The sequence below is a fragment of the Cupressus sempervirens genome, chromosome 9 (genome assembly GCF_028749045.1).
Source record: "Cupressus sempervirens isolate cs-2001-9-10 chromosome 9, ASM2874904v1, whole genome shotgun sequence".
Classification (NCBI taxonomy): domain Eukaryota; kingdom Viridiplantae; phylum Streptophyta; class Pinopsida; order Cupressales; family Cupressaceae; genus Cupressus; species Cupressus sempervirens.
The window spans coordinates 338,251,804-338,267,733 of NC_143126.1; the positions used below are offsets into that span (position 1 = coordinate 338,251,804).

Sequence of the window (15,930 nt, forward strand, 5' to 3'; positions counted from 1 at the left end):
ATTGGTGGCGCGGCGAATGTTCCTGCGCAGCCAAGCCCGCTGCAGCACTTGTCCTCTGTGCAGTCGTTTGATGGTATGGGTGGCGCGGCGGATATTCCTGTGCAACCAAGCCCATTGCAGCATTCAGAGTCACCACACCAGTTCTCGGATCTCCATGCCGTCGGCACCTTTGCTGCTCAGTCTCGTGACATCCCTTTGGACGTGGTTCAGCTCGGCTCTCCCCCGCAGTTGTCAGGTCCTCAACGGCTAGTTTCTTCCAACGGTCATTCCTTTGACGTGCCAAGTACGTCCTCTTCTCCCTTGTCTTGTTTCATTAATGCCGCCCTTGCTATTTCACCTATGATCACTGCTCCTTGAGCCCCTCCAAGCTCTGCTCCTCCCCACTTGTCTTTGGATGATGTGACCCGCACTTTTTGTCAACCCGTCACCCCTTCTCCGCCGCGGTCTTATGCAGCGCTGTACGATGGGAGTAATGGTCTCCCTTGCATTCCCTCCCACACCCTTGCTTCTCCTTTGGGCCCCACTTCCCCACGTAGTAGGATTTTGAAGAAGATGAACGGGGGTGCTCCTCCCACCTCGCATTCTCCCTCTTTGGGATCTTCACCGCTGGTTCCTCTTTCTTCTCTTGAGCCTTGTCCCCCCTCCCGTCGTCTTGACTCTCCGATATCCTCTTATTTGGTGTCCAACTAGGAGAGAAAATTAGTCGTCAATTTATCTGACGCCACTTTCGACCCCCACTCTTTCAACTTTTTAAAGCGGGGCCTCAATTTTGTGATGGCACCTCGCAGCATACCTCGGGTTGATTTCCTCATTGAGATTGAGAATGCCATCCGCTCTCTCCCCAATAATGTTGCTGACATTATCAGACAGGATTGTGTCGTCGCCCTCAGGCAGGCCAAACCACCGAGGGGCAACATCCCCAAGGTTGAGCTTCTTGCTTTCAAAAGCTTGTTGCGCCATAATGACCTAGCAATCATCAAAGCGGACAAGGGCAATGCTACGGTCATTATGAACAAACAAGACTACGTCTCCAAGATGCTAGACCTCCTCTCTGACTCAACTAGCTATAAAACCTTATCTCGTAACCCTTGTGGTAAAATCTTAAAAAAAGTCAAAGGGCGTGTCTTGGCCTCTTCTTTTGATGATGACATCAAGAAAAAGTTGGTTCCCTCCAAGGAAGTTACCCCTCGTATCTATGGGGTCCCAAAAATCCACAAGGGGGGCATCCCGCTTAGACCTATAGTTGACACTATAGGTTCCCCCACGTATCCCTTGGCTGCTCATTTGGCCAAGTTAATCTCTCCTCTAATAGGCAATTCTGATTCCTTTGTTAAATACTCCTCTCACTTTGTGCAATTTGTCAAGGATACTCGACTTGATGCCAATGATGTCCTGGTTAGCTTTGACGTGGTCTCTCTCTTCACGAAGGTCCCTATCCCCGATTCCATTGAAATCATGAAGCACAAGACCAATGCGGAGATTGCCAGTCTGGTCGAGCTTTGCCTCAGGTCAACCTTTTTCTCCTTTCAAGGGGTCATCTACGAGCAAGTTGATGGTGTGGCCATGGGCTCCCCTCTCTCCCCTGTCATCGCCAACCTGTATATGGAGCATTTTGAAGAGGTGGCCCTTCGTTCCTTTCCTCTTCAACCTAAATGGTGGAAAAGATATGTAGATGATACTAACATTTGTTGGCCTCATGGGCTAGACAAGTTAGAAGAGTTCCACCAGCACATCAACAATTTGACCCCCTGTATTTCTTTCACCAAAGAGCTAGAGTCTAGCAACCAATTGCCTTTCCTTGATGTTTTGCTCATCAAGAAATCGGATGGCTCCCTTGGTCGTTGTGTGTTTAGAAAGGCCACCCATACCAACCTTTACATTCATCCGTCCTCCCACCACCATCCTAGCCATAAATCTAGCACTCTCAAGACCCTGGCCCTGCGAGCCTATAGGATTTGTGATGTTGATCATCTAAACCTTGAGCTCAACCACCTTCGCCAAGTCTTTCGGCTGAATAGTTATTCTTCCAGGCAAATTTCTAGGGCCCTAAACCAAGCTAGGTCCCTCCAATTTGCCTCCTCGCCCCCTTCTCTTCCCCCCCCTCGTACTCTATTTGCCTCCCTCCCTTTCGTGGAAGGCATTTCCCATAAGATTGCCAAGATCCTGTCCAAAAATGGGTTGCATGTTGCTTTCAAGCCCCTCTTCAAGCTCAAGAATCGTGTCCCGCCAATCAAAGACCCCATAGATGCATTTGCCAACTCAGGGGTTTACAAAGTGGTTTGCTCTTGTGGTACACCCTATATTGGCGAAACAGGCCGCTCATTCCACACCCGTATCAAGGAGCATGTGGCTGACATTAGACACGATAGGGTTTACAAATCGGCGCTTGCTGAACATTCCTCCTTGACCAAGCATCACATATGTTTGGAGGACACGCAAATCATTTCCCATGAGGACAACTATTTTAAGAGGAAGCTTAAAGAAGTAGTTGAAATTATTAACCACCCCATCAACCTCAATCGTGATGATGGATGGCTTCTCAACCCCTCGTGGCATCCTTTGGTGAATTATGCGGAGTAACACCCTCATTACGTTGGGTCAGCTCTTTCTCTCTTCGTCCGTTTTGCTTTGCTGCTCCTCTCTCCTCGGTTCTTGTCCTCTCTCCCCCTCTCCTCTCCTCTGGTGCCTTGCACGTTACCCCAGGTTGGCCACTTCTTCTTTTGTGTCTTTGGTGTTTCTTCCTCTCTCCTCCGCATTATCTCCTGGCATCTTTGGTTTTCGTCCCTTCGTGTGGGGTTGATTCCCTTGTTACTTTTGCGTTAGTTTGTTTCGTTTATATATTTGTTTTGCATTCTCTTGCTCTGTGGTATCTGCTGTATCCAGTTCCTGGCGTGGGTTGGGTATGGGGGTTGTTTTATTTTTTCATTTATTTTTTGCGTTTGTTTTCTTCTAGTCGTGTTGTGTGCACATTACATATATATATATATATTTATATATATAGATACATACATATATACATATATATATACATATATATATATACATATATATATATATATAGATATATATATATATATATATGTATATATATATATATAGATATATACATTAATATATATACATTAATATTATATATATATATATGTGTGTTACTTTGTGCCACTTGTTTGTTTTTGTTTTGCTCATTTTTATATATATGTGGATATTTATATATTTTCACTCAATTTCTTATTTAGGATGGGAGTTCTTTGATATTTGGGCGCTTGTTTATGCTATCCACTTACATACTTACATAAACCTATAGATTGAGAGGTGTTTTTTCTTTTGTTTTAAAATTTTTCTTTTATTTTATCTTTTTATTATTTTTTGTATTTATTTAGTTATTCCCCCGCATTATTTGTTATTACTTTTTATTACTAATGGGTAGACCTTTAAAAACACCCTCTAAACATGCTCGCATCAAATCATTTATAATGGTCTCTCGTGGTGCTTTCTCTTTGTGTCTTGGGTGGTTTTGTCTCCCCCATGCTTGTTTTTGTCTGTTTTTTTTTATTTTGACTTCTTTTGACTTGCGTTGGGGGCGTGTGCAGTCCCTCTCTTCTTGGTCTCCTTATATTGTGACCCTATGCCAAATCTGCTTCTTACTTAATTTGACATCTCTTGCTCTCTCTTCCTAATGATGGATCACGTAGGGTGATTCGAAACGTTGATGAAAAATCTCTACACAATCTATTCCAGAAAATCAACATTATAAATCATGGATTGTGGAAATCTGATTGCATTAATAAACAACTCTACTGATTACTTTTTCACTATGAGATGCCCTCAAATAAAGAATTCTCAAGAGAAATAATACATAAATATATAGAGAACACAAAAGGGATCTATCTATTGTGGGGTCAATATGATCACAAGATTTTATATATATATATGATATTATTGCAAACTAATTGACATTATTCCCCAAATAAAGTAAAACTATAATAAAAAAGGAGGAAAGATCACATAAGAAATACAAAGAAAAATCTCTTCAGACCATGACCTATAGACCAAAAAGAATTAGTGCTACCAAGTCATGAATCCAAAAAGATTACACAAGGAAACATGTATGAACAATAGCACAAGTACAACATAACATGAAACAAAATATGGAATAATATAGATACATATAGAGGAATAATACAACAAGTTTGGTTCTTTTAGCACCTTGCACCAATGAAGTAACAAAGATCGTATAAAAGATTCTAACAACATTTAAACACACATATCATGAGAGAAACATAGTACAACATACCAACACACAACAAAGACTACCATGAAAGACAAGCCAATCAAGCCTATCACCTACTCTCCCCATCTCATTTTTTTAAGTTAGGGAAGGTGGTAACTTGCAAGAGGGACTATATCCAACATAGTAGGAATGACAGCTAGTTCCAAACAAGGATCCTCTTGAGAATCACAATGTTCAATACTAGGTGTAAGTGCCAATTGCAAGGAAATAATATTAGGTAAATCAATGTCAATTTTAATAGTTTCATATTCATCATTAACATCATTACTATTATCCAGAGTATCTTTATCATCTAGATTAGATCTAAGTTATGAATAGAATGATTAGAATCAAGTAATTTAACATCATTATTAGTAACAAATTCTTCTAACACATCATGCATAGTTGTATCCAAAGAAGATAAATATTTTTGAATAAAAAAATTATGAGCTTTAGCTTGAACATGATGCTTCTTACAACATTTGTTAGAAGATTGATTATGTTTTTCCTTACTTGAAATTTTTTGAGAAAGAGGAGCAATTACTGGATCCTTCGTAGGTTCTATAGGAGGATTAATAGGATTAATAGGAGACTAACAAGCAATAGGAGAAGCTTGATTAATAGATATAGAAACCATAGATAAAGGAGTTATGGAAGGTGTAGGAAAAAGACCATGATTAAGATCCTTAGGAGGTAAGCTTAACTCAAGAATTTATTGTTTCTTATAAACTTTATATGAATGGAAAATATGATCAAGTTGAGTAGGACATGAATTAGGTAATGAAGGCCAAAAGAAGTCAATGGTAGAAGCATCCATGGGCCTAAAAGTATGGTATATGCTATGGTTAACAATCTTCACTTATGTTGGTGTTTGAAAATTTTGTAGGTTTCCGATTACCTTGATGAGAACAAAAAATATCTAGGGGTAGCTAACTCCCATTTTCAACATGCAATTTTAGACATCAGACCAACTATAAGACATGACCCTTCTTCTACTTTAGGCTCTACAAAACCTAAGCAGGTGGACCTCAGATTCAATCAATAAGGTACCAGTGCAAAACATATCCCTAAATCTCACAAAGTAGATTACAAGCCTTATATCTCCTAATAACTCATGTAATAATGTAGATCTATAGTAGCAAATTGCAAATCATATAATATTCACAAGCTGAGTGAGGGCATCACATTTAGGTTCTTCAACATGAAAGGGAAAAAAAGTTTGATTAATGATGTTCACTCAAGAAAACCTCAAATATGTAGCAGTAAGACTTAATGATCCTATAGCTTACCAATGCCTAATCCATTGGGCAATTCCATGAATTCAAAACATACATCTATGACATCAGGACATATTTCATATACCCAGACATTAGATCTATTTAATCACCTTGTGATTCAAACATCAGTGTTCATTTAGATCTCATTCTCACAAAATATCCTTCTCAAGTAACCACTAACCTTGTTATATATATCAAGCATTTACTTGGACCTTTGATCCAACAACAAAATACATCAAACATACAACCTGAAGGGGATGCAAATGGATATGAGATCTTTGTTCCAAGACCACATAAGACTTATAGATTGTTGATATAGGAGCCAAGAACCAGAATGAAACTAGTGAAATTATTGCTCATATGTATTCATTTCCTTGAAATAATACAATCAAAGGCATGAAATTAAAACATGAAACAACATAACCAATCTAAACTATCTATATTATCTCTACAACTATTGTTCACATGAGAGAATTATGCTAAAGAATGGTGTCATAGTATTGGAAATACATCAAGACTGGAACCAAAACTTGGTATCACAATAATGTGCAAATTTTTTCCAAAAAATTGGAACCAATTGGTTTTTGTCACAAAAACTAGAACCAATTGGTTTCTCAGTCACAAAAATTGGAACCCTTACAATGGATAAAAGAAAGAAAGATATAGGAAGAAGATGAATTCTTAGATCTGATGTATGCCTGACATGTGTCCACTTGGAATTCAATCCCTTGCAACTAAATAACCTCTCTCTACCTTCTCCCATCTGATCTGATTTAGTTTTCATCATCATCCTGTTACTGATCTGTAAAATATTTATTTCTGAATGATGAAAACTTTTGTTTTCCAAAATATCTAATCTGCCTCATGAAATGCTGGTGAAATCCTAATTCAATTAACTTGAAAGTAGTTAAATTTTTACCCCAACTGCATTTTCACTATTGTTACTAATCCTATAATTGCATTTTTAATTTTAATTCATTCTATTGAGAAGGCCCCAAATTCCACATTTCTTGCTATAACTTGAACAAATTAATTCTTATGCAAAAACAAACTCCATAATTGAAAAGTTAATCTTCTCATGATTTCGGCGATATATAATATCACTATGTTAGCCTACTAGAACCTCTTAAATCTCAATTTGAAAAATACTACCCCCTGGTATAAAGCTCAGGTCTGCGACTTTTAAATTCAAAAATTAAAAAAATTCTAAAGTATAAACTTTAGAAAAAAGCCCCATTTGAATTAAAAAACCTTGACGTGCATCCACTATTCTCAGAAGCAATAAATAATATTTTTTATTATTTTTCAAATTTCTTCCTACCCCTCTGAATTTGGGTCAAACTTGGTTTGACCAGGTGCCATGTGGCACTTCATGATTGGCTACTCAATCTGCATCATCTGCCATGTCAACACCATGGGACCTACCTGGTCAAACTGAGTTTGACCCAAATTCAAAGGGGTAGGGAGAAATCTAGATATATATATATATATATATATATATATATATATATATATATATAATTTATTGCTTCTTAGAATAGTGGATGCCCGTCAAAGTTTTTAAATTCAAATGAGGCTTTTTTCTAAAGTTTATACTTTAGAATTTTTTTAATTTTTAAATTTAAAAGTTGCAGATGTGAGCTTTATACCAGGGGGGTAGTATTTTTCAAATTGAGATTTAAGATATTTTTGGTAGGCTAACATAGTGATATTATATATCACCAAAATTGTGAGAAGATAAACTTTTTGATTATGGAGTTCATTTTTGTACAAGAGTTCATTTGTTCAAGTTATAGCTAGAAACATGGAATTTGGGGTCTTCTCAATGGAATGAGTTAAAATTCAAAATGCAATTTCAAGATCAATCACATATAGTGAAAATGTAGTTGGGGTAAAAATTTAACTACTTTCAAGTTAGTTGAATTAGGATTTCACTAGCATTTCATGAGGCAGATCAGATATTTTGGCAAACAAAAGTTTTCATCATTTAGAAATAAATATTTTGCATATCAGTAACAGGACGATGATGAAAAATAAATTAGATTAGATGGGAAAAGGTAGAGAGAGGTTATTCAGTTGCAAGGGATTGAATTCCAAGTGGACACATGTCAGGCATAGATCAGATCCAGGAATTCATCTTCTTTCTATATCTTTATTTCTTTCATCCATTGTAAGGGTTCCAATTTTTTGTTACTAAGAAACTAGTTGGTTCCAATTTTTGTGACTAAGAAACCAGTTGGTTCTAGTTCTTTGAAGAAAATTTGCACATTACTATGATACCAGATTTTGGTTCTAGTCTTGATGTATTTCCAATACTATGACACCATTCTTTAGCATAATTCTCTCGTGTGAACAACAGTTGTAGAGATAATATAGATAGTTCAGATCTGTTAGGTTGTTCCATGTTTTAATTTCATGCCTTTGATTGTATTGTTTCAAGGAAATGAATAAATATGAGCAATAATTTCACTAGTTTCATTTTGGTTCTTATCTCCTATCTTAGCAATCTGTAAGTCTTATGTGGTCTTGGAACAAAGATCTAAGATCCATTTGCATCCCCTTCAGGTTGTATGTTTGATGTATTTTACTATTGGATCAAAGGGCCAAGTAAATGCTTGATATGTTTAACAAGGTTACTAGTTACTTGAGAAGGATATTTTGTGAGAATGAGATCTAAATGAAAATTGATGTGTGAATCACAAGGTGATTAGATAGATTTGATGTTTGGGTATGCAGAATATGTCCTGATGTCACAAATGTATGTTTTGAATTCATGGAATCGCCCAATGGATTAGGCACTGGTCAACTATAGGATCATTAAGTCTTACTGCTACATATTTGAGGTTTTGTTGAATCAAAATCATTAATCAAATATTTGTTTCCTTTCATGTTGAAGAACCTAAATGTGATGCCCTCACTAAGATTGTGAATATCATAGGATTTGCAATTTTCTATTGTAGATCTATGTTATTACATGAGTTATTAGGAGATATAAGGGTTGTAATCTGTTTTGTGAGATTTAGGGATATGTTTTGCATTGGTACCATATTGATTGAATCTGAGGTCCATCCAACTAGGTTTTGTAGAGCCTAAAGTAGAAGAAGGGTCATGACTTATAGTTGGCCCAATGTCTGAAATTGCATGTTGAAAATGGGAGTTAGCTGCCCCTAGATATGTTTTGTTCTCGTTGGGGTAATTGGAAACCTACAATGGTTTCAAACACCACCAAAATGATGACTCTGCTAGGGAGATAAGATGGAAATACATTTTGTTAAAAGGACAAGGATCTCTAGTGTTAACTGAATATTTTAGTCCTATGAATTTGCTACAACAATGAGAAATTATGGTGTTCTTTTCATATCCTTGCTGAAGTTGTGTGTTCCCAAATTAAGATTTATTCATGGACAATAGTATATTGTGAAATTGGGTGTAAATTGTGTTCTATGACTATTATAGGTCTATCTTCAATCAATTTAGTTTTTGCGAGTGTTTTTGAGAAAGTTCAGAGTCAAGAATTAATTTATGAAGTGCATTTTCTTTTCAAGGTGCTAATGATTTACAAGTTTCCCCTACATTGAAGGTCTAGTTCAGATTTGTCATGTGACAAATTATTTTTAATTTCTCACAAAGTGTGAGTGGCAACTCTCAGATCATTGTACCAGTTTGTTCCTAGCTAATTTCATTGGAAAATTTTGAAGGATTTTCAGTTGTATGGGCAAATCATAAACTTTGGATAGTCTCTTGAAAGGGAATTTTTAAATTGTTGATAGGTTTTTGAAGTGTTGTGCAATTTTCTGTTATAAGAAATTGAAGTTTATAAGGTAAAATCATAGCAGTGATTTGTTCATCCTCTTGCAAGGAGGTGGTGGCTTTACAAAGTTTGACTAGTGGTGTGAAGGAATTTCAGTCTTGCACCTATGCAAAAATAGCAGATCGAAGTTCAACATCAACACTTGAGGTATTTTGATTTTTATGTTTCTTTTTCATGGAAATCAAGTGTTTAAAAGGATTGCCTCTATTCAATGATTTTTAGCACTGGAAGAAAGGGGTAGAAGTTTTATTTTATAATGGAATCAAATCTCAAATCTGAAATTAGTTTACCAAGATATGAAGATGTGTTGGAAGATATGATAGAAATTAGGAAAGCTCTTTGCAATCAAATTGTTAGATTTATAAGAAATGTGGTAGGAAATGTTCAAGGTCTAGAAGATGATCGGGTCTATCAAAGGTTTAAATCAGCACTTATGGAGTTGCATGTCTCTTTAAGACCCAAGGAATCTTCATGGCCTATTACTTTCCTAGATGTCGTTATGCCTAATTTAGTTAACTGGCCATCTCATTTGAGGGTACAAAAGATTTTTCATGCTGATAGTCTTTTCAAGAAATTTGAGAATGATTTAAATAGCCAATGTGAATTTGTTGAAAGTAGTAGTGAGTCTAGTGAATCCATAGATAATGACAACATTTCTTGTGATTCTAAAGAAATGTATTCTAGATCTACTGAATTAGATGATTTTAGTCAGCAGGATGAAGATGGTTATGTGACTGAAAATGAATCATGTGATAGTATGCATGAGAGTGTGGAAAGTTTTAATAGTAGTATGGATAATTCTTCGTTTGGTAAAGATGAGAATGATACACCTAGTAAAGAGTTATTGTGTGAAGAAGAGGTAATATGTTGTAGTATGGATTCTAGTTTTTTAGATTTTCATGTTAATGGTACTATTGCTATAAGTTTTTCAGATCAACTAGTTTATGATTAGAACCTAGGAGAAGAGACTTCTGATGAAGTCTTGTTGAGTGTTGATGAAATCTCAGAACTGCTAGCTCATGATCTTGAAAGATATGAAAATGTTTCTTAGGATGCTCATGTTGTCCCTTATGTTATTTCTTCTCAAGATCCTTATCATGTTGATTATACTGAAATTGGTTTTGAATATAACTAGGAAGCAAAGGCTAGAAGTGATAAATCTGATTCTAAGTTTTCACTATATGCTGATGATAAGTTCAAAGTTCATTCTAATGAATTGTTTGATGAAGATTACAATCAGCATGATTTATGTCAGCACTTTCATGATGGTTTTTCAGACTTGGTAAGTTTGAGCCTAAAGAGGTTTCAGTGAAAGATAAATTTGATGTAATGAATGACATGATTGCAAGTAGGCAACAATCGGATTTCACATACTCTTTGCAATCGGAGACACAAGGTGAGTTGCAAGTTTTTACTACATGCAACTTGGTGAATGATGTAGAATATGAATTCTTTGTGTTGCCAATCAGCATGCATGAATCATTGTTGGATTTTGATTCTCAGTTCAATTTTTGTAATTATGAGCATGCTGATGTCTTATCTCATAATGAGCATGAATATGAAGTTAATGCTGATGAGTCTATGCATTATGAGAATGAAGGTGTGAATTCAATTTTTCCAAATGGTATGTTTCAAGATGTTGATTTAATTGGTGAAATTGATAGGAGAAGTATTTTTAGTTTACCTCATGAAAGGACAAATGAAAATCAGGTGTATGATAGAGGTAAGAAGTTGTGAAAGTTCGATGGCCCAGGGTCATCATTTGTACATAGTAGGAGGTAGTTGTTTCCTATTTTCAATAAAGCAATTTGAGAGGGAGTTGAAGTCAGGTGTGTGGTCTGCTTCTACCAGAGATCTAAATATTTTCCATGCCTACAAGGGACATGCATCCCCAGATAGAGCCACTATTGGGACTAAAAATTGTCTTTCCAATTTTGAGTACCATTGAGAAAATCAAGCCCCATAAATGTTTTTTGATGAGATTGTACCCAATTGTACCTTTGAGTCCTATGAGCTGTTTAATGCTTCTAACACCTTCCATTCAGCCCGTCCACTTGTTTCATGAAGTTAAATCATCATTCTGAGCTATTCCGTGAAGTCTCATTTTGAGCAAATTCCTAATTCGCATTTTCACCTATGTCAAACAATGACAGGAGGTTGTGTTTGCAAGTGAATATCTCGTACCTAGAAATGTTTCATGATTTTTTGCTTTGGGAGTATCTAATGTCCATAGCTTAGAACCTATGTTTCATATTTCTAGTCATTTCAAATTCGTTTGACTAGGTTTCAAATCCCTCAAAGTTGGTAGTTTACTATTTTCATGTTGATGCACATTGCACATAATTTTGGGAAGCCCTATTTGACAAGTTGTAACTTTGACCCAGTTGACCAAAATGGTGAAATTCCTATTGCATTGCATTATAGATGTTAGAGACTTGTTATGTTTCAAGTTTTAGCTTATGACGAATCTATTTGATTAATTTTCAAATGCAATTCTAAATGCAATTTCTACCTTTTTATTCGTGCCAGTAAGTGTAGATTGATCAATACCCCTGTTCATGATGTCATAACTCCTAATCTATGATTGATGAGGTCAAATGGATTATACCATTGTGTTGTACCCCAAAAATACTTTATGTGTGTTAGTTTTTAGATCTTGACGAATCCATTTGCACACTTTTCCAAGTCAATTCCATTTACAAAAAATGTTTTTTGCTAATTGTTTCCAGTTTGCAAAATCTAAGTAGCCTACTTTGACTGCTCGCCATTTGCGCCTAGTTATTTTTCATGAGCCCAAATCACATACTTAGACTCTTCTCATGACATAGAACCAATGTCCTAGTTTTTTTTCTCCTAAGTGTTAGTTTACCCAGTTTTTGAAGCTGATTCTGAACCCAATTTCTTGTTTTCTGACATGTTTTCTTGCAGGTAGTTCTGACAGGTCAACTTTGACAGTGAATATCTTTTGACCCCAAATTTTTCATGAGACAAGATTCAACAAGGTGTAAGAATGTAGAACAAAGAGTCAATATGCCATTTTTCAAAGCTTGATTAGGTGTTCTGGTCAGTTTTTAAGGCCAGTCAAAGGACCCTCTGGCATTAAATTGGCAATTTGTAGATAAGTGATAAAGCGAGTTTCAACAGATGGTTCAGTGATTGAACTTGTTTCTAATCAGTATGATGGGTTGAATAGATCAATTTGAGGTTTTAGTTGTCTGAAAATGATTTTTTTTTAGCCAGACCCACTTTGGGGTCCAACTAATTGCTCCAGATTGATGGGTTGATTCGAGATCATAAGAGTGTTGTTATCTTATGAAATGGGACTTATTCTCAATGTATGATCTATTGAGATTTTAGAAATTGATGCTTCTAATTTTTCAAAGAAGGGATAACTTTTTTTCCCTCTTGATCCATTGCCTACTCCTTGTCCTTATGAGAGATCCAATAATTACATAATTTTATGTTATCCTCAAAGTTTTCCATTAAGACACCAGATGAGGGTGACTCAGTTTAAAGTAGTAGCTTTGCAAGGAGCATTGCTGGAGATAAAAGACTTCAGATGGAAGAAGCCCACACCATTAAAATAAAGAACACCCACACAGAAAGGGAAGAGGCAGAGTATCAGAAGAGTATCGACTTTCTTTTCCTTGATTGTTACGATGCTTGATTCCTATCTATTGATATTTGTGAAATCTTCTTATCTAAAGGATAAAGTTTTCTTTTCATTCTCTAGTTTAAGGGTTTTCAAACTCTTCTATGGAACTCTCTCTATTTTTGAGAATTTAAAAGTCATTTCTATTTTGTTTAAATTGAATTCGTGAAGGCTAAGTTATGAGGTTTTGAAAATTAAATATGTGTGTGTGTGTGTGTGTGTGTGTGTGTGTGTTGGTAAGTAGTTATAGGTAGCAGTGAGCATCCATGATTCTTGATGATGATTATGAGTTTTCATATGACTGTATGCTTATGCCTCTGCCACTACATTGCTATCCATTTGAATTCTACATCTACCACAATCATAACAAGTAAAGAATCTCATGACAAAAGAAAAAGTAGAACAGATGCATTAACAAGAGACAAAGCCATAGCCTAAAAGGAACACAAGCTGCATCAACACCAAGAAGTTGACTCAGTAAAAAGGAAAGAGCTCCATGTATGAAAAGGAGCCAACAAAACAGAGGCAGTGGCTTGAGGCAAATGGGGATGGCTTCAACAGTTGAAGCCACTAGATATGAGGTCGTAGCATTAGAGGGAGACATCTGTGCATGGAGGAGACACCATTGTTCAAAGAAGAATCCATGCTAAATGTAAAGGTATTCAAAGAGGGCAGAGTCATAGGTTAAAAGAAACATGTAGTCAAACAAGAAAAAAGACAAAACCCATGCATGATTAAAGGAGCCACCTAAAAAAAAAGCACAACATTAATAATGAGAAACCATTAGTGCATGAATAGAGGGTATGTGCAAGCAAATATCAAACAGCTTATGAGGAGGCACTAGATAGGGCAAAGCTAAGAAGGGAAGGTCATACCCAATTTAAAAGGGAGGAGTCAGCATGTGAGAAATCATCCATACAAGAAAGAGCCTGCCATGCATTAGTTTAGGAGTCAGCAGTATAAAATGAAGATCACGCAGGAACAAGGTAGAAAGCCATAGCAACATGAATGGAAATCATACATGATTAATAGGATACCCATGTATAGTCACAGGGAGATTCCATGCAAGAAATAAAGGAGAAAGACTCTTAGTTAAAAAAGGAGTCCACAAAAAGGGGAAGGTGCGGTGTGAAGAAGAAGATGCCCACACAAGAATCCATAGCCACCATCAAAGAAGACCACAGGCAATAAAAAAATCATGCATTCAAAGTGGAGCTCATTTTAAAAGAAGAAACATGTAACCAAGCCATACACAAGAAATCAAGGTGTTATAAGAGAGCCCTATGCATTAGTAAAAAGAAAAAACACAAAAATGATGCCATTGGAGATAAGACAAAGTCGTAGAGCATTAATCAAAGAAGCACCATCAACATTCAATGCCAATTCAAATAGGAAGCCACAACATTCAAGTAAAAGCCTTGCGCAAATTGAAGGGGGATCCAACATTGAATCAAAGATCACACCCAAAAAAAAGTAAGCCACTAGGAGCATCTCACGCATCAAGCTAGCCAATGCTGGAAGTGAGGAGACCATGCTAAGAATAAAGGAAGACCATGCCATAGTTTTCAAAAGTGAAGAGAAAAAGCGTAAGAAAATAAATAAAAGGACTTTAGTCCCACATAGCTCGTGTAGGGGTTATTTTGGTTTCTTAAATACAACTTTATACAATATGCTTTGTGTATTCAAGACCAATGGATTTTGGAAGAACGAGCTCATGTGGTGTCCTCTATTTGACCTAGAAGATGTGAGTTAGATTGATGACATCAAAAATTTTAATCAAATTTGCACAGGAGATTATGTGGCAGCAAGGCACAAGATCTCAACACATGGCGAGATGGGTAGTGGGCGCAAGCTTGCAAGATCAAAATGTGCATCAGTTAAAAAATGTGGGCATGTGAAAAATTGACATGTGGTGTAGGTCCTAGTAGGCAGTGAGGTGGCACTCCAAAGTATGTTCAGACATTGACGTACCAAATCATGACATGTGTCACAATCCAATGGTCAGCACACACCCGCAAAACCAAAGTGCTCACTAGTTAAATATTATAGGAATGCGAGAACTTGACACATGTCAATGGGTCCCATGGTGCTAACATGGTGGATGATGCAGATTGAGTAGCCAATCATGAAGCACCATGTGGTGCCTGGTCAAACCAAGTTTGACCTGAATTCAGAGGGGTAGGGAGAAATTTGAAAAATAATAAAAAATATTATATATTGGTTCTCAGAATAGTGGATGCATGTCAAAGTTTTTAAATTCAAATGGGGCTTTTTACTAAAGTTTATACTTTAGAATTTTTAAAATTTTTGAATTTAAAAGGTGTAGACTTTACCTTTATACTAGGGGGTAGTATTTTTTAGATTGAGATTTAAGAGGTTTTTGATAGGCTAACATAGTGATATTATATATCACCGAAATCATGAGAAGACAATCTTTCTGATTATGGAGTTTTCTTTTGCACAAGAATTTATTTGTTCAAGTTATAGCTAGAAATGTGGAATTTGGGGGCCTTCTCAATGGAATGAGTTAAAATTCAAAATGCAGTTACAAGATTAGTAACATACAATGAAAATGTAGCTGGGGTAAAAATTTAACAACTTTCAAGTTATTTGAATCAAGATTTCACCAGCATTTCATGAGGCAAATAAAATATTTTGGAAAACAAAAGTTTTCATCATTAAGAAATAAATATTTTGTAGATCATGAACAGGATGATGATGAAAACTAAATCATATCAAATGGGAGAAGGTAGAGAGAGGTTATTCAATTGAAAGGGATTGAATTCCAAGTGGACACATGTCAGGCATAGATTAGATCTGAGAATTCATCTTCTTCCTATTTCTTTCTTTCATCCATTGTAAGGGTTCCAGTTTTTGTGATTGAGAAACTAGTTGGTTCTAGTTTTTGTGACTGAGAAAC

General features: G+C 36.2%; 1 protein-coding gene across 1 annotated transcript; it reads left to right on the top strand.

Moving 5' to 3' along the window:
- The first annotated feature begins 1,008 nt into the window (after window positions 1-1,008).
- On the top strand, window positions 1,009-2,580 carry LOC149538715 (uncharacterized). Its single transcript, XM_089802490.1, has one exon. It carries the CDS (start codon window positions 1,009-1,011, stop codon window positions 2,578-2,580), a length of 1,572 nt encoding a protein of 523 aa, XP_089658616.1.
- Window positions 2,581-15,930: the final 13,350 nt, after the last annotated feature.